At 46.3% G+C, this 18,997-nt stretch overlaps 1 protein-coding gene across 1 annotated transcript in view; it reads right to left on the bottom strand.

The window, feature by feature from the left end:
- SNRNP200 (small nuclear ribonucleoprotein U5 subunit 200) overlaps positions 1-17,541 on the bottom strand; it is a 29,755-nt gene extending 12,214 nt beyond the window's left edge. Inside the window, exons 1-27 of the mRNA XM_030828257.1 lie at positions 17,366-17,541; positions 16,679-16,842; positions 15,118-15,289; positions 13,475-13,667; positions 12,952-13,007; positions 11,272-11,370; positions 10,759-10,911; positions 10,547-10,646; positions 10,231-10,367; positions 9,583-9,666; positions 9,309-9,482; positions 8,841-8,978; positions 8,021-8,176; positions 6,962-7,132; positions 6,632-6,825; positions 6,288-6,411; positions 5,070-5,219; positions 4,711-4,821; positions 3,989-4,120; positions 3,633-3,821; positions 3,104-3,301; positions 2,534-2,686; positions 2,344-2,424; positions 1,970-2,053; positions 867-973; positions 443-561; positions 11-165 (exon numbers count right to left, since the gene is read on the bottom strand). Coding sequence (XP_030684117.1) covers positions 11-165; positions 443-561; positions 867-973; positions 1,970-2,053; positions 2,344-2,424; positions 2,534-2,686; positions 3,104-3,301; positions 3,633-3,821; positions 3,989-4,120; positions 4,711-4,821; positions 5,070-5,219; positions 6,288-6,411; positions 6,632-6,825; positions 6,962-7,132; positions 8,021-8,176; positions 8,841-8,978; positions 9,309-9,482; positions 9,583-9,666; positions 10,231-10,367; positions 10,547-10,646; positions 10,759-10,911; positions 11,272-11,370; positions 12,952-13,007; positions 13,475-13,667; positions 15,118-15,289; positions 16,679-16,842; positions 17,366-17,410 — 3,639 coding nt within the window. The 5' untranslated portion in view covers positions 17,411-17,541. The remainder of the gene's footprint in view (positions 1-10; positions 166-442; positions 562-866; positions 974-1,969; positions 2,054-2,343; positions 2,425-2,533; positions 2,687-3,103; positions 3,302-3,632; positions 3,822-3,988; positions 4,121-4,710; positions 4,822-5,069; positions 5,220-6,287; positions 6,412-6,631; positions 6,826-6,961; positions 7,133-8,020; positions 8,177-8,840; positions 8,979-9,308; positions 9,483-9,582; positions 9,667-10,230; positions 10,368-10,546; positions 10,647-10,758; positions 10,912-11,271; positions 11,371-12,951; positions 13,008-13,474; positions 13,668-15,117; positions 15,290-16,678; positions 16,843-17,365) is intronic.
- Positions 17,542-18,997: the final 1,456 nt, after the last annotated feature.

Genomic DNA, 18,997 nt, shown 5'->3' on the forward strand with positions numbered 1-18,997 from the left:
AAAGCCTCACCTTTTCATCCCACTGGAAGTCCGGCGTGATGGTCAGCTCCACCTTCAGGGTGGAGCGTGTGATAGGCTGCAGGTGCACTGACAACTCCAACTTGGGAAACAGATGGACATATTTGTGGATGGTCTTCCCCATCTTTGGCATGCGGATAAGCTCCCCTACGAGGAAATGAGAGTACTGAGGCTGCAGCCCAGCCTGCCTACTATACTGCAAACTGGGCCTGAGGGCCACTGTGGGAAAGGGGTAGGGTCTCCCTTTATGGTCAGTGGAGCCCAGGATTCCAAGTCCCCAGACCAAGGGCCAGCCTGTACTTCAGTGGGACTTGGGGAGTGAACACAGGATATTAATACACAGGCCTAGGAACAGGAAGACTGCATAGGCAAACTGGGAGAGACACCCAAGCAGTGAGGACAAGGGCAAGAGCGTCCCACACACCGATCTCATTATGATTCAGGTCATAGAGACGCTCAAAGGGGAAATTCTTCTTCTCAATCTTCTTCACTACTTCCTCAGGGAGTTTCCGGAACTGGCGCAGAGGACACATGGACTGCCACCTATCCAGGAAGGAGGCAAAGCTGTTGGTCCCTTCTGCAGGGATGTGACAAACCACCCACTTCATGGCTTCCAATAGTTTAGCAGTGACTACACAAAACATAGTCATTAAAGGCAGACACTGACACTGTGCCAGCCCTGGCCTCCACCACAGAGGGCCTTCCCTCTTCTCAATGTGCACCAAGGTTCAGGTCATACTTCCGACGTCAGGTCTGGAGATCAGATGCACCCTGAGGCTTTCCCATCAGACCCTTGGGTTGGGGACCCCCACTCATGATGACCAGCATCCAGCTCACTGGGTCCTTACATGCGTTTGTCGATCATCTTGCAGAGGTTCAGGGTCTTGTCTGTAAGCTGTGCCCAACCTCGGTTCAGGACAATTTCAAATATCGCTCGCATCAACCGGCCAGCAGACTAGGCAAAGAAGCAGCATTCCCACTGTTAAGTCTCGACTATCCCCAGGCCTAGTGAGCCACTCTACATGCGGTTTCATTACCTCCAGCTCTGACACAACCACCCACCCCAACTCAAAGGCAAAGTCCCCTCTGTCTTTACGTCTCTCTCCGTTCCATATAGTAGATGCTTGCCAAATGGGGAACAATTAGAAGAGTGCGGCTCAAGGTCACTGCACAACATTTTAACTTAACATTCACTGCATGATTTTTTTTTTTTTTTTTTTTTTTTGAGATGGAGTCTCGCTCTGTCGCCCAGGCTGGAGTGCAGTGGCACAATCTCGGCTCACTGCAAGCTCCGCCTCCCGGGTTCACACCATTCTCCTGCCTCAGCCTCTCCAAGTAGCTGGGACTACAGGCACCCGCCACCACACCCGGCTAATTTTTTGTATTTTTAGTAGAGACGGGGTTTCACCGTGGTCTCGATCTCCTGACCTCGTGATCCAACCGCCTCGGCCTCCCAAAGTGCTGGGATTACAAGCGTGAGCCACCGCGCCTGGCCTCACTGCATGATTTTAAAGCTTTTGACTCATTTAGCATTTAGAGTTCTAGGAAGAGTTGAGGGTACCAGTGACCTGTTCTTAGAGGTAAAGATGAAGAGCAGCTAATAAAACCTTGTGCCATTTTTGGATTTATTTACGAGCTGTGCAGCAACAGTGGGAAATCACTTCACTGCTGGGAAGCAGACACTGCGTGCCTGTGGCTCTTCCTGTCTCTCTGAGGGCCTGTGGAGCCTCGAAGCATTCCCTCTTAAGGTCTTACTTTTCCCACGTGCTCAAGATGTGTACTACAGAGTGGCTGCACCACACATGCACCAACCAACTACCCGGCAAGAGCAGAACTAAGCACTCCTCCCATCTCACTGGGGTCAGGCCTCCTTTTCCCAGGATGCACACAGCACACAGGGATTGAACCATTCAGGCCCCTTCTCACAGCTGCCATACAACTCCGCCCTCACCTGTGTGACATACACCATGTCAGCCATCAGTGCAAAGCCCTCCAATTTCAGCTGTGAGATGAAGGCTTGCAGAAGAACGTTGATCTGTAAAGAAGCAAAATCAGCCAGCAGGAGAACAATCACTGAACAGTCCAAGAAAGGGAATTACATTTCTGCTCTGAGCATCCAGGCCAGGTGAGATTTTCTACAGGTCTTGATTTACAAATACTAAATAATTGTTATTTCATATAAAAAGAACATGCGAGAAGGCTGCAAAAACTAGGAGAACTGAGCAGGAAACTACACATGAACCCAAATTCAAGGTTCATCTTTTAGAAGATTATGAAAACCACTTAATCCTCATCCTGATCAAAGCAAAGAGGAGAGGAGCTCACCTTGGCACTGGGTTCCTCAATGCTCTCCTTTACAGGGATGGGCACCCTCTCCAGCAACTTCTGCAGCTCCAGCTTCTCCTCCTGCCACAAGGAGGAAAAGATCAAGGGAAAGCCTTGTGGCCAAGGAGGGACACCATTCAGTGACTTGGTGAGCACCAACTCCCCACCCCATCATGCTGCATAGGCTCACCTCTCTCACTGTGATGTTCTTGAACTCAGAGGACAACGAGAAGACCCTGAAAAGCTCAATCTCACTCAGGGTGGGCTTCAGCAGCTGGTTGTAAGTCTGCACTGTATCATTGGTGATGTAGTAGTGGCTGGCTATACGGCCCAGTTCTGTCACCTGGAGAGAAGATAGACTCAATCCAGTGCTGACTATTAATGAGCTCCAACCTGTAACTGTAGACCATAAGTTATTGTCCTACAGGTTTTTTGTACTTTTTTTTGGTAAAGTGTATGACCCAATGTCATTATTGTCCTAATAGGACAACTGGATGAAGTCACAGCAGTACAACTGCCAGGCCCAGGCACATGAAGAAAAACAGCACAATAAGCTGACCCACAGTGAAATGATGTCTGCACAGACAAGACAGCTGAATTATCCACCTCAAGTTATGGGAAAAGCTACCCATTTTTCTGCTGTTCTAAGCAACAGGTGATTAGATAGGCAGTACTCACATCAAGAGAGCAATCTGAAAAATTTTCTCCTGGGCAACAACTTCTACTGAGACCTTTGCCTCAAAACCCTCACCCCACGCACCTGGAAGTTGCCCGTCTTCTTGTCATACTTGACCAGATTGTTCTTGTCCAGCATCAGGGCAGCTGTGTGAACCAGATCTAGTCGGCGCTGATCCAGCAGGGGATCTCCCTTGAGGTCATCATGAGAGATGCCATAGAGGGTTGGGGATCGCAGCATTCGGATATACAGGTAGGCATAGCCCAGCCAGTTCACCGCATCCTACAAGACACAGCTCATGGTTCTTAGCATGGAGAAACTCTTGATGTCCAAATGAAAGGCTGCCATGAATTGCTTAGAAATTAATTCCCAACTACAAGGATGCATATTACATCATATTCTTAATGTTTTTAGCATTTCATTATTAAAAAGATCTAAGCATCTTCTAAGATCTTGGTAACAAGGGGAACTATCTGCCAGACCCAAGATGTGGGTGCAGGGATGGAGGGCCTCGGACGCTGCTGGCCCACAGCACAATAGGGACCAACCCACTCCTGATGCCTCGGTGTCTGTGGGGAAAGCACGAAGCACAACAGGCAGAGTCCTCCCCTACCTTGGCATTCTGGACATTTCCTAGCACGATTTCTGCATTGAGCATGTCAGGAAGCTTCGAAACCATCTGGCTTTCAATAGGAAGTTGTTGATTGAGGAGGGACAGGTAGTACTGTAGCTCCCCATGAGATGTGATGAGTATGCCTTCGCCCTTGGTGTCATACTGGGGTCTTCCGGCACGTCCCAGCATCTAGATCAGAGACAGCAAACCAAGAATGCTATGGCAAGAGAATGTCTGATTTTGATGCAGGGATCTACATTACAGAACCAGGCCTCTGATCTGCTAGCTTTCCAGCATCCCTGCATTTCAGGCAAGGACACTGATCCCCACTGAGAATAAACTCAAAGGTTCTGTACCTGCAGAATGTCCAGTGCTCCCAGTTCTGTCCAACGCCCCTTCTCTGGACTGTACACCTGGGTGCCTTTGATGATGACTGTATGTGCAGGGAGATTCACACCCCAAGCTAGAGTTGCTGTGGAAACTAAAACCTACAGAGGCAAAACAAGGTAATGAGGAGAACAGATACCACCACCAGGGGTTAATATCCCTGGCTTCTCTAGGCAGTTGGCCTCAGAGCTTCTATCAAGACTAGCTGGTAGAGCGCGTGGGGTCCCACTACTTGTCAATGTGACACCAGAATAAAGAGGAAAGGTTTCCTTGGGTTCCTCATCTATTCAGGAATGAACATTTCAAGGTTCCAGAGGCACAAGTGCAGACTTGTATTAAACAACCTTAAAGTTACTAGAAAAGGTAAAACAGAGGCTATCTGGAAAGAGGGAACGACAGGGGCACGCATGCCCCCATGAGACACTGTTTGGAGCTATCTGAAGTCTCCGAAGTGCTTGCTTCACTATGCTTCTCAGACTGTCCTAAACTCACTCATCTTCCCTCACGCAAGGTGTGAAGAGTTGGGAGAGTAGCATAAGGTTCTATTTATTGTATCCACCACAACCCTCTGACCTGGGCTAGCTGGGCCAGAAGCAATAAAGTACCACAAGCAAACATGGCACAACCTTGACATTGCCCGTCTTCTGAAGTATGTCCCACCTGCTCCTCCAAACACTTTGCACCCCCTCACCTGAATATGTTTATCAGCAAAAAGATCCTCCACGAGTGTTCGGTCAACCCTGGTCATGCCTGCATGATGAATAGCAAAGCCATAAGGCAGAAGATCCTTCAGCTCTAGGTTCTGTGGAACAAAGAACCAGGGATGAGGCGAGCCTTCCTGTAGGACTCATCCAAGGACTAAGGAAATCTCTTCCCATGAGACCCTGCCCCTTAACTATTATGTGGAATAGTAATAATCACATCCAGACAATCAACCTTAACCCATGGGAAACAATAATACCACAGTACAGTCCTGGAGGAGCTGTCTGGGGCCTCAGATGGACACAGCTGCCAGGTAGGAATGAGAGAACCCAGCCAGCCCCTCCTCACCTTGCACTGCTCAGCTTCTGTTCGCAGGACTTCCGTGGAGGCTGAGCCCTCCCTCAGAAACAGACCCAGAGTGTCCTTTTCTAGGCACATGTCCCGGATGGCCCTGGCTGTCTTTCCAGTCTCCTTCCGGGAGTGGACAAACACCAGCACCTAAGGAGAAGCCACAGTTTGCCACAGTCACGAGACACTCACAGCCCCAGGGCACCTGCAGCAGGAAGCAGAAGTTGCACCATCACCATCAGAAGCCAAGGTCCTGGAGAGGGGCAAGGGCAGGAATGTGTGCAGGCTCAGAGGAAGCCTAAACATGGCTGGAAAGACTTTAAGGGAATGCATCCACCAAGTTCACAGTCCTGGAGCTGAGAAATTAAACCAACTTCAACATCCTATCTTGAACAGCAACTTTAAATAGACTACGACTACAAATTCAGGCCTCTCAACTCAGAATTTATGTTCAAGCACCCAACAAGAGTCAAAGCTGCATGAAAATGTGTCTGCAAAATAATAGCTAAAACATTACACTACTTACAAAAGGATTTAGGAAATAAGTCTGAAACTAGTACAGTGTTGTAGGAAATGAAGTCTTCCTAGTATTTAGTGCCAAGAAAAGATCTGTCTCTTCATATAAATTCATATGCTTCATCAGACAAAAAGAAATACAAAACCAGTCATTTTTCCTTATTTTTTGTCTTAGTTAACATCGCTCAACTCGACTTTCAATTTAAAAATTCTATCACACTGTCTAGTAAAAAGCCCTCTTCACTAGTTTTTCATTTTCCTCTTTTTATTGTCTTGCATTTTTGGTGTAAGCGACCCCAAATCTTTTATGGAGGGACCCTGGATAACGTGAATGCACAAAACGATTATCTGGGACTGGGGATTGCTTGCTGGGGGAATTTTTAATTCTCCAAACTCTCTAATAGTTGTAGGGCTCTTCATGCTATCTATTTCATCTGGGCTGAGTTTTGCTAGTTAACTGGTAGTTGTTGGAGAACTGGTCCATTTCTTCTGAATTTTTAAAGTTATGAGCATAAAATTACACATAGTATTCCCTTATTATCCTTCCAGTGGCTATAGGTTCTGTAGTCATATTCCATTTCATAGCTGATATTGGTGATTTATGTTGTGTCTTCTCTAATTTCTGTCAATCATCCCCAATTATTGGTGGATCAAACATTCAAAAGAATGGGGTTCAAGAGTAACCATAAACTATAGGCAAACCTGATTTTTTCCAGCATGTTCCATGATTTTTTCATAGACGATTTCATTCATGATCTGGAAACGCTTGATAGCTTTTTTCTCTGTGATACCCACATATGTCTGTTCCAGAGGCACTGGACGGAAGCTAGAAGTTCAAATGTTAGACAAATGAGGCTTTGGCAGAAAATACTGCGGGAATAAACAGTCTTTTTCATTGCCCCAAGAGCAATATTCCTCCTTTATGATTCACACCACATCAAAACCCAAAGGCCCTTCTAAAACCCAACCCAGTAGCACTTCTTGGAAAAGGGGAAGGAGAGCAGGATGGTCACCTTGGCAGAACTTTGCCCAGTCTTTTCTGATACCTGTTGTCAAAGTAAAAGAGACCCTTGGCAGGGTCAACACGTAGAAAGGTGGCTACATCTTCATAGTTAGGTAGGGTGGCACTGAGACCAATGAGTCGGACATCCTCTTGGGTCATCTCAATGTTTCGGATGGCCCTGGCCACCAAAGCTTCTAAGACAGGACCTCTGTCATCGTGGAGAAGATGGATCTCATCCTACGGAATTGGAGGACTAGTCATTACAAAGGCTAGTGCCTACAGAAAAGGCAGCAAAGAAACATTTCGCATGAAAACCCAGCAAACCCGCCTTGATGCAACTGGCCTCTATATTCTACGAGTGCTCCCAACTCACCAGAATGATGAGCCGCACCAGCTGGGTGTAGGTGCGCTCGCCACCCTTGCGGGTGATGATGTCCCACTTCTCGGGGGTGCAGACGATGATCTGAGTGGCACTGATCTCTTCTTTGCACAGCTGGTGGTCCCCAGTCAGTTCAGCAACAGTGATGCCATAAGTGGCCAGGCGCTGTGGGAGGAAAACTACATTAGGCAGGAATGCTTGAAGGGGCCAGGACACCGTGCTCTCTGTTTGGGCAACTGGAGTGTAGGGCATTGGGAGCAGGCATCAACCCATCAGGTGAATACAAGGCGAATCAGATCTTATGAACATATCTTCCTCAAACAAATCCAAATTTAACTCAGGCAAATAAAGCAGACAAAAGATCTCTGGGGGCCAGGCACGGTGGCTCATGGCTGTAATCCTAGCACTTTCAGTGGCCAACGCAGGCAGAATGCTTGAGCCCAGGAGTTCTAGACTATGGTGAAACCCTGTCTCTACAAAAAATATAAAAATTAGCTAATCTAGTTGTACATGTCTATAATCACAGCTACTAGGGAGGCTGAAGTGGGAGGAGCACTTGAGCCTGGGAAGTTAAGGCTGCAGTGAGCCATGATTGTGCCATTGCACTGCAGCTTGGGCGACAGCGAGATCCTGTCTCAAAAAAAAAAAAAAAAAAATGATCTCTGGGAACTCTGTACACAAGAGGAAGAAATGGTAACTTGTAGATAACAAGACCTACAATAACACCACTAGGTCTATTATCATCCACATCCATTTGATGTTCATAAATACTTCAATAACACAAATGATACCAACTGCAGAAAATTGCCATGGAGAGGATGAAAGAAAGATGCTAACCCTTGTAAAAGATGGCTCAGGACATTCTTACTTCAGAAACTCTGTACCTGGGTTAAGTTCCATCTTGGAAATGGGGAGAGAAAAATAAAAAATAAAAACAATCCCAGGAGGCATTCCAGAGATGCCCTAATACAAGAAGCGGTGAGGTCCAGGCCTGTCCACAACACTTTGATAGCTGCGCCCAGTATCCTCTGGAGGAAAGTTCTACTCCCTCACCTTTCCAAAGCTGCCCACCATCTCCTGCACCAAGGAGCGCATGGGGGCAATGTAGATAATCTTGAAGTCATCCACATTGATGGTGCCATCCATGTTTATGTGTTTCCCGATCTCTCGGAGCATGCACATCAGGGCCACGTTGGTCTTCCCGGCACCCTACGGGAGAGGTCAGGGATGAGAACGCCTATTCACCTGGTTATTGTCACTGCCCTAACTTCCATGGGCTTATTTCCCAAATAGAGACTAGAGCTTGTCCTGGGCACTTTATCCTACTATTTAACCTCTCTTCCATCAAAGGACAAAGAATTAGGGGGTGGGGGTGGAGACAAAAAACAATCTTGCAACGGAAACTCCACACCACATTCTTTTTTTTCTGTTTTGTTTTTTTGTTTTTTTTGTTTGTTTGTTTTTATTATTATACTTTAGGTTTTAGGGTACATGTGCACAATGTGCAGGTTTGTTACATATGTATCCATGTGCCATGTTGATTTCCTGCACCCATTAACTCGTCATTTAGCATTAGGTGTATCTCCTAATGCTATCCCTCCCCCCTCCCCCAACCCCACAACAGTCCCCGGAGTGTGATGTTCCCCTTCCTGTGTCCATGAGTTCTCATTGTTCAATTCCCACCTATGAGTGAGAACATGCGGTGTTTGGTTTTTTGTCCTTGCGATAGTTTACTGAGAATGATGTTTTCCAATTTCATCCATGTCCCTACAAAGGACATGAACTCATCATTTTTTATGGCTGCATAGTATTCCATGGTGTATATGCTCCACACCACATTCTACAAGAAAAAAGCAGGCAGGGTGGCGCTTACAGTAGGAGCACACAGCAGCAGATTCTCATCCGTCTCAAGGGCAGCACGGTAGAGCTTACTCTGGATCCGATTCAGTGTTTTGAAGCCCTCAAACCCAGCCTGGGCATACTTTGGCAGCTTTTCCACTGGAAGCAGTTGCTAGAAGAAAAGAAGTGCCATCAATATCATGTTGGCAGCATCCTTGAGCAGACTGTTATTGTGGGATTGCCAGGATTTTGTTCCCTGGCAATCTCTTTGCATAACTCTCCATTAAAGATTCCCTGGCAATCTCTTTGCATAACTCTCCATTAAAGGTCAGTCCAGAGATGAATATTGTCCCCTGGGCTCAAAATCAGAATGGGAAAATTCTGTTGCAGCTTTCACCCCTGAAATAAACTATATATGAAACTAGGCTACATTCTGGTCAATGGTTGAAACCCAAACCAGGAGGTGAACTGAGCAGAGAACTGAGGAAAGCAATTCACTTACTTCTTCTGAGCCAAAGGGCTTGGGCTTCAGAGCAGGCACATGCACCTCTTCATAGCCCTTACGCTGGCGACGGAAGGATCCATCAGGAAGCTGACAGCGTTTATTGGCCATAAAGTGGCTCCCTTGGGTAAAAACCAGGTCCTCCAAGTCCAGAACCTGCCGTGGAGCCAGTGCCTGGGAATGTGAAAGACAAAAACGCAAAGGAAGTAAGCAAGCCAAGCAAGCGAGTTTTCCATCCATCAAGGCCTGGGAAATAAATTACCCTGGATCCTACCTCTCCACCCTGGTCGAGATCCATGGTTTCCAGATCTGTGTCCATTCGAGACTGACGCACTCGCTCTCTCCGGGACCTTTCCTCCTGTAGTGGACAAAGATAAAAATCACAAAAACAATTCATCAGTATCATAGGTTCTTGTCCTTTTCTGTCCCTGCTTAGCTAATACTTGAGTCACAGGTGCTGACTAGTAAGTCGTCAAACAGAAAGACAATGCTTTACATGGGGACCACCAGAATGATCAAAGCAAACAAACACTTTCAAAGGGGCAATGTGCAGTACAGGGATGCCATAAATAGACATTCTACAATTAAGTACAAAGGGCTACCCCTGAGGGGTAGAAGTGTGGGTTCCATTAAGCAAGCATATGTGTTCTCTTACTCTATTTTAGTAAACACCATGTATTTACTGTGTAAATAAACAATAAAGGTCCCCACAGTGCTGGTGAAAGATAGCAGCAGGTCACTGGTCTCATGACCAAACCAATGTGGATGTGTTGATTCTAACCTGTATGCACTGATAAACCCCAAAAAATTTAGAGAAATTACTTTCTCAACTTCCACTTTTAACATGAATTTAGCTTCATGCTGCAATCTTCTAGCCACCGTTAGCTCAGAAATCAGACAGATAAACCAACCCAGTCCTTACTCGGATCAGATCCTCCTTCTCGGTTTCATGAAGCTGGTAGAGGAACTTGGATAGCTCTGGGTCAGCTTCCATCTTTCCCATAATCCTTTCCTTTTCAGCTTCACTTTGTGCACTGGCCAGCAAGGTACAGTATAAAACTACCCACAACAAAAGGAACAAAGAAAAGTGAGGAGGAGGAAATAAGGCAAAAAACCATCCTTAGGGTAGAAAGAAGAAAAATAAAAGAAGCACTTAGGCTGTGAAAACAACAGAATCTCTATGTCACACATGCACACATATGTACTCACTCTGCAGGAAGACCCCAGCATATACTCACTCATCATCCTGTGCTGCCGCAACACTTTAATGAAATCAAAGGTGTTGAAACCAAGCAGCAGAACCAGCTGATTCTCACATTCCCGATCATCACTGGCCGTCTGCAGAGAGAAGGTAACACCACCAATAAAGACAAAGCCATCTGCCACTTCATATGCTGTCCCCACGTGCTAAGATACACTAAATATACAACTATTGTCATCTTGGTCATACCTTCAAAATCTCCAATACTTCATCTGCCTTCTTCTGTGACACGATGGCATCATCATAGAAACGACTGAGCTGCCGCTGTAGCCAAAATGCATCAATATCCCGAGGGTGCAAATCCTTCTTCTTGGAACTCATCAGTTCACCTGAGGCTACGAGCTATAAAAGTAACCAGGCATTTAGCTCACCAGGTCTCTGCCAGCCTCGATCACTTTGCCACTACCCTGCAACCAAGTTCTACTTGCCACCCCACAGCCCACCTTCTTATGAGGACTTTCCAGAGGGAAAAACTCTGGAATATTGAGTTCAGAAGCACACCAGACTAAGATTCCATCAACATACATCTTTGGGAAGGAAGAAAACCAACTGAAATCTTAAGAAACTCTAGACACTAAGTGTTTATTATAGTTCACTCCAGCAAAAGGTGGCTCAATAAATGTAACAGGACCTGGGCACGGGGAAGAAGCACTAACACCCAGAAGTAACCTTGTAGCAATGAGAAAGAGCAACTGAACTTACATTAGCCGAGAGGGTGCAGCGCACGACAGCCTCGTCCCCTTCCATGTCATCATCAGATGCCTCTTCTCGAACCTCCCCGTACACATCTTCATCACCTTCCTGTGGAAATGGCCCCAACTCAACCATGATCTGGAGCTGATCCTGCATCACCACAGAACCTCTCCCTCAAGACACCCTAAATTAGCTCAATGGGTAGAGAAATGGCTTTGGGGTGAAACCGAGAGCCTACTGGAACTATGGTCAGCCTTATTCCAGTGGACACAGAATGACTGCTTAGCACGATTTATTAGATGTATCTACTTTCTATTTGTCACCTTAGGCTGCCACAATGGCAATCAACTGGATCATAGCCTCTCTCTAATACACACACAATCAACACTCAAAAACAGTGATCAGCTAAGGAGAGAAGAGCTATACAGAGGCATGCCTGGGAAAGCAGGTGGTGACTCAGGAATGAAGAGATCACACTTAGCCTGCTGACCACTCTGTTTACTCATACACTGCACATTAGGCGTACTTGGCATAGTGTCACAGTCAAAGCAGGTACTTCAATAATGAGCACTGTTAAATGAATGAACTGCTAAAAGCAAAGCAGTTTGTTGCTACTCAAAATCATCAAATCCTATTAACTATACTGTAGGAAGAGGCTTAGCAATCACCTATTGAAGTGGCCTCATTTTATAGAAGGAGAAACTGAGGCAAGATGACCTGCCAAGACACAGGACTCAAATTCAGAAGTCTTGGCTCCTAGTCCTCTGACTCTCCCCGTGCGACCCCTTCTTCCAGCCCTGGTATATATACCGGGGCTCCATTTTCCCTTTCAGGAGCCACATCTACTCACTGAGAACTCTAAGGCACTCTGTAATTTTTTCAAAGTACCCCACTTATTCCTATTTAGTTATATTCAAGGAATTCTATTAGACAGTAAACATTAACCCCAGTGACTTAACCATGTATGAACTATGTCTGTGCTCTAGGGCAAATGTGCAATCTTTTAGTCGGTCACAGTAATGAAAAATGGGAAAATATTGTAATAAGGTTAAAATGCAGGAAAACATAGCAGATACATTCTCAATGAAAGTATTCACTGTACTTTATCTTTTTTTTCTTTCTTTTTGCTGATCCACTTGGTATATTTTAAATAATTATATTGCGGCCGGGCATGGTGGCTCACACCTGTAATCCCAGCACTTTGGGAGGCCGTGGGGGGCGGATCACCTGAGGTCAGGAGATCAAGACCATCTTGGCTAACACGGTGAAACCCCTCTCTACTAAAAATATAAAAAATTAGCCGGGCGTAGTGGCGGGTGCCTGTAGTCCCAGCTGCTCGGGAGGCTGAGGCAGGAGAATGGCGTGAACCTGGGAGGCAGAGCTTGCACTGAGCCGAGATCGCGCCACTGCACTCCAACCTGGGCGACAGAGAAGACTCCGTCTCAAAAAAAAAAAAAAAAATTATATCGCTTTACATTTGTTAGTTTAAATTTGCGATAGCAAAGTTAAAAGATAACTGCATTTTTTTTTTAAGCAAAAGAACATATAATGCCCAAGTCTGAAACCCATACAACACCATAAAATTTATCTGGTTTAAACTAGGGAGCTTCTTTACACTAGAAGGGGTCCCTTTACTGTAATCAACTTCAAAAACAAGAACGGACTGGGTCTGTTTGCTTTATCACTCACCTCCTCATCAGACTCAAACTGCACATTCACACCGTATGTCTCATCAATGTTGTCATCTGAAACAATGAAGGATTAGAAAAAGAGGGCAGTGAATGGCTGGTGAAACAAGGCACTCTGGAGCCAATGTCCTCCCCAACTACCTCTCCTCAGGAAAGATCTAAGTGCTAAGGACACATACAGACACTTAGATGATCAACATGAGAGAGCCAGCTATGCTGCCACTGCCAAGACCTTCTCCACCTGCCAGCCTTGGAGTCAGCCCAGCTCTGCTTGCCCAACCACTTGAGCCCCCAAGGCTCTGCCCACATTTTCTCATATTCCACACAATAAAAGGGTCTCAGAGTAAGGAACAGCTGCTGGATTCTAGGGATTCTGGTGTCCATCAATTGTAACTCTTCAAAAAACACAGAACAGATTATGGGAACTCACTGACATTAAGGTTTTTAAATGAATGATGCTAGAAGATGCATGTTTAGGGGTCAACAACCAGTGAACATGATCAGGACATAAAGAGCTCACTTACCCATATTTTGGATTTCCTTGTCTCCACCATAGTCTGTGATCTTTTTGCCCAGGTTCACTAGCACATGGTATCTGGTATCATCTGTTTGACCCAGCAGCAGGTCAATCTCCTTTCGCCTTTCCTTGTCCCGCAGCTTTTCATTTTTTAGAACAGCTAGAACTTCATCAGCAGCCCCACAAAGGATATCACGTGGCTGGTGTCAAGAAACAACCAACCAATATTGAGAATGATGACAGGCAAAACATCACCAACCAGGTGCATGTGGCGGCAGGATGTAAAGAGCCACACCTCTTCAAAACCTGCTGCGTACTAGGCTCTGACTTTTCTCATTAATGCTGATTTAAAATGCCACAACTAAAGGAAGACTTGTCTGTTTTTAAAAAGATTAGCTAGGTGGTCTCAAGCAGCAGGACACAGCTTCCACAACAGCTTGCCACGTCTCCAGGTGGTAGTCACTTGGCAGACCTCCTCTAGCTTGCCACACTTTTGTAATTCTTTGTCCTCACTTCCTCTAGCACCCACCTCAACAGAGCTCCTCAGACTCATAATGGTCCCCAATCTAATCACACATGTGTAATTGTTAGGAACATAGATTCTAGAGATAAACTATCTGGATCATATCTTGGCTCTGCCAAATACTATTTCTGTGACTTGGGAAAATTACTTAACTATTCTTGCCTCACTTCTGTCTTCTATAAAATGGAAAATGAATATTAACAGCACCTATTCATGGAGTTATGTGTGTGAGGGGGGGAAGACACGTGCTGTTCCACACAAATCAAGTGCTCAGTAAATATAAGCCACTTCTGCCAACCAGTACAGCCCACAAGAGGATCCAGAGAAAAGGTTCAGTCTCCCAGCTGTGACCCTCTCCCTTTCTGACACATGGTCTCATCATCTGGCCACCTCGCTGAGAATACAGAAATAAAGCAAACTCGTTTTTTTCTATACTCTCACAACAATTAACACAGAAGGCTTCTGTGACAATTCCTCCCCACCAGCAACCAATCCAAAAATTGTGCAGTGGACACAAGCTGGGGGTCCTCAAATTCAATTCCGTTCCAACGCTAACTACCTGGAGATAGGGTCAGATCCCAGAGGCTGAGGACTCAGTCCCACAAGCCTGCCTCCCACTTCATGATGCCAGTCACAAGCACAGGTTGTTTGACCTGTGCTTCTCACTATACAGCTATAAATCGAGGTTTCCACAATCCCCTTTTGGGGTTCAACTAATTTGCTAGAGCAGATCAGGGAAACACTTATTTTTACTATAAGGCATATTACAAAAGATGCCTACCGAAAGACAACAGATGGAAGAGGTACACAGGGCAGGCATGTGGGAAGGGGTGTGGCGCTACCAGGCCCCCTCAGGTGCACCACCCTCCAGAAACCTCCATGTGTGCAGCTATCTGCAAACTCTCTAAACCTAGTCCTTTTGGGGTTTTTATGGAGGCTTCATTATGTAGGCATGATTGATTCAATGACCAGCCTCCATTCTGAACTACCTAGGTGCTGCCAGCCATCAGTCAACTCATCAGCATACAGAAAGATACTTATCACTTCGAAGATTCCAAGGATCTTAGAAGCTGTATGCCAGAAAATGAAATAAAGACCTAATACATATTTCACAATATCACATTCACCTGGTCCCCAAGAGCAGCCTGGATGAAGCTGAGCAGCACCTCATAGGTCTCCCGGGTCTCTTTAGTTTTGGGCTTGTAGATGATGCCCACCATCTCATCAATGCCCTCCGACAGCAGAGTATAACCCTTCATCTTGTTGATGTCATGCCGGTCCTCATCACGCTTTCTTCGCCTAATGGACGAATGCAATGTGATATTGAATGGCAGAACCTTTTGTCCCCGAGGGAAGACTGGATCAAGCCCACCCTCTTCTCCTCAGCTTCATGGCAAGAAGTTAATACCTGAAAACAGGTACCTGAGCCTCAGTAAATGATTCTGTTTGGCCTTAATCACTTGTAGGAGTATTTCTTTATGGGACACAGTGACAGAAAGAAAAATTCCCTATCATCTTCTCACTAGATGCACTAAACATTACAATGAGATTATGTTTCTCATTTAAAAAATACAACCCTTCGGCCAGGTGCAGTGGTTCACGCCTGTAATCCCAACATTTTGGGAGGCCAAGGCTGGCGGATCACCTGAGGTCAGGAGTTCAAGACCAACCTGGCCAACATGGAGAAACCCTGTATCTACTAAAAATACAAAAATTAGCCGGACACAGTGGCGAGTGCCCGTAATCCCAGCTACTCAGGAGGCTGAGGCAGGAGAATTGCTTGAACCCAGGAGGTGGAGGTTGCCGTGAGCAGAGATCACGCCACTGCACTCCAGCCTGGGTGACAGAGTGAGATTCCGTCTCCAAAAAAAAAAAAAAAAAAAAAAAGTACAACCCTTCATACGTTGTATGAGACAATTATATAATAGGATTTTGACTAGTTTTTCACCTCTCAAATGCATTTTCCTTTTCTAGCTAGAGAAACAAGCTCTAACAGAATCTACTGCCGTTGACTATCAACAAAGTATAACAAAACTGGAAAAGAAGATATAGCACACAGTGGAGATAATGTATTAACTCATTTCAAACATAACTACTTTAATCAAACTAAGCCTAGGAATTTTGGAAACTTCATCATAGGAAAGGGAGCAAGACACCAAGATATTCAAGATCAAAAGATAATGGTGAGGTAAAGGTAAGTTTTGAAACATATCCCCAAGAAATCTTAAAAAAAAAAAAAAAAAGAAAGGAAAAAAATGCAAACTAAGAAAGAAACCTATCTTTCATACTGTGGATGCTTAAATTAGTTTGTAACAACAAAATAGGTAGGAAGTGGACAAGAGTAAAGGGAAAAAGCAGGGGTAGGAAGTTAGTAATGGAAAAAAAGGAAAAAGAATTACTGGGACATAGGAATAGCAAGGGTCTTGAAAATACCCTGAAGAAAATTAAGATCTGTCTATGGACCAGAAACACACATGTAAGAAAAAGGTACCAACAAGTTATTTTCCACTTGAGATGCACTTGCTAAGGCCAAAAAATCTTTAAACTCTCCTGGTCTGTTTTTACCTTCACTAAATTGTTTTAATGCCACTGATCTTACACCAAGCACTCCAGCAAAAATGTTGCTCGACTGTTAAAGGGAAGAGACTTTGGATCTGAAGGAAAAAATAGTATCCCCTTGGCACTCACTTGGCTCTTCTTTCCTCCTGCATCTGCGGTTTGGTCCTCTGAGCCTTGTCTCCCATACGGGTGCCCTCCAGCTTCCCAACAAGGGACAGCACCTCTCCTGTGGGTTCATCCCGGCGGGTCCGGTCAATGAGAGAACGGTCAGCTTGGAGCACAAGATTCGAGTTCTGAAAAGATCAAAACATTATTGAAGCTTTGACATGAGCAGGGCCAATTCCTACTATCATAGTTACCCCAGCTGATTGAAAAATCGTAGTAACTAGTTGCTTATAATCACTAATCGTAATAAAAATATATTTTCCTTAAGAATTGCATGGTATAACGCTGTGCAGAAGCATACAGCTGAATAAATCTTATGGGCTGTCGAATCAGCTAAACAATTCTTGTTCCTAACAGTGCCCATCATAACCCACACCTGTGAAAAGTGGTGAGTGGGTTGGGAGTGACGTGTGGAAGGGGGCAGGCTTAGCGTTGAAGGGACTCGAGAAACTCCTCCTAGAGAGATCTTAGCACTCCCCAGACCCCAGTAGGTTATTCACGTCATCGTATAACCCCCACCTTCACCCCGATTCCATTTCCCCTCCGTTTTCGTGGCTCTCCTGTAGGCCTTCAGACTGAAACTCCCTTTTTCAGCCTCCCCCTCCCCATCGGACTCCAGAGCCTGGAATCCTCCCCCGAGCCCAAACGCACCGCCTTGTACTCGTACTGCAGACTACGGGCGGTTACATCCGCCATAGCCGCGGCTGCTGGGAGGCTTCAGACCTCCACGCCTCCCTACCGCAAGCTGCAAACAGCAGCAATCTCCGCTCCCGCCGCGCCGGAACGACGCAGGAAAGACGCACTGGGGAAGGAAAAGAAACGGGTTCCCTTCCGCTTCCGGGTCGCGCCCCAGAAGTGCGGGGCGGGGCGTGTCCGGGGCGTGTCCTTGGCGTGTGTCCGCGGCTTCCCGCAGCCTTCTGAGCGGGATGTGTGGGCCTAGTGCGTCTGGGTTCCCGAATCCCTAGACCCCCCGCACTCTGGTTCCGTCCGCCCGCTGGCACTAAGGACCCAGGGCCCGTGCTCTCCCCGACCTCAGTCTCCAGCCTCCGGCACCCCTCACATCATAACGAATGCACGGCTGCTTAGCCCCTGTCCTGTCCCAAGACCTTTCCTTCTGGTTCCTTCCTCTTTGGCAACAGTCCCATGAGGTAGGCAGGAAAAGGGGCTGAAAACCCCATTTCCGTTTGAGGTAACTAAAGTACCCAGCGAGCAAGGTGACTTGCGCGTGTGTGCCTGTGTTTGTGTGTTTTAATGATTGGAGCCTTGCTTTGGGTTTCTCTTCTGTGTTCAACGATTGAAAAAGAAAGCTACTGTCCCCCACCCATCCCACCCAAACCTGTGCCCCCAAGACCCTCGTTTTCACCCAGCTGAACGAACGAACAGGGCCGGGGCCCCCATTTGCTCCCAGTTGTCGGTAACATTCTATGGTAGGGCCCTCTCTGCCGCCCAGGGAAACCAGTGAAGGCAGGGCCAAATCCTTGGTGACAATGACTTAATTTTTTCCCCAGCTACAAAGTCTTCCCTGTCCCACATTCCCCACCACTTCTCGCCAGTAGAATGGCGCCTTATGGCTGAAGGTGACCTCCCTCCTCACTTAGAGCATGTTTGCTTTTGAGAAGATGAATGAACAGGAGGATGGGTGTTAAGCCAAAGGAATTCATCCTCAATAGCAGTCCCCTAGACCAGATTTGTTCTGTGGTGGTATCGTGTTTGGCTTACTGTTGGCTCCTTCTTTAAAAATTGGGATAATTCATGCAAACTCTGGCTCTCCCCCATCAGTTGAGAAACTAGAAAATCAGCCACATGACACCCACACTGCTGCATGGCATTACCTGCTGCTGGTCAGCAGCTGCCAAGGTCAGAGAATAGACAAGTCCTTCCCACTGCTCCTGTTTTCTCATGCCTGCCCATCTCCTTTTTACTTGCCCAGCCCCTGTAGGTATGGAGTTTGCTGCTTTGGTGGGTGTTTTTTTTTTTTTTTTTTTAAATATCTTAACTCGTCTTCCCAAGGGACAGTCGAGTCCTCGTAGCTCTACTCCTCAGTGGCCGTGTGACTTTGAAGTAGCTAGCTACCTGGCCTCTTGGTGAGCACCATTTTCCTCATCCTTAAAACTGAGGCAATTGGCTGGACACGGTGGCTCACACCTGTAATCCCAGCACTCTGGTAGGCCAAGGCAGGCGGATCACTTGAGGTCAGGAGTTTGAGACCAGCCTGGCCCACGTGGTGAAACCCTGTCACTACTAAAAATACAAAAATTAGCCAGGCGTGGTAGTGGGTGCCTG

This window comes from Nomascus leucogenys, chromosome 14, assembly GCF_006542625.1.
Source record: "Nomascus leucogenys isolate Asia chromosome 14, Asia_NLE_v1, whole genome shotgun sequence".
NCBI lineage: Eukaryota > Metazoa > Chordata > Mammalia > Primates > Hylobatidae > Nomascus > Nomascus leucogenys.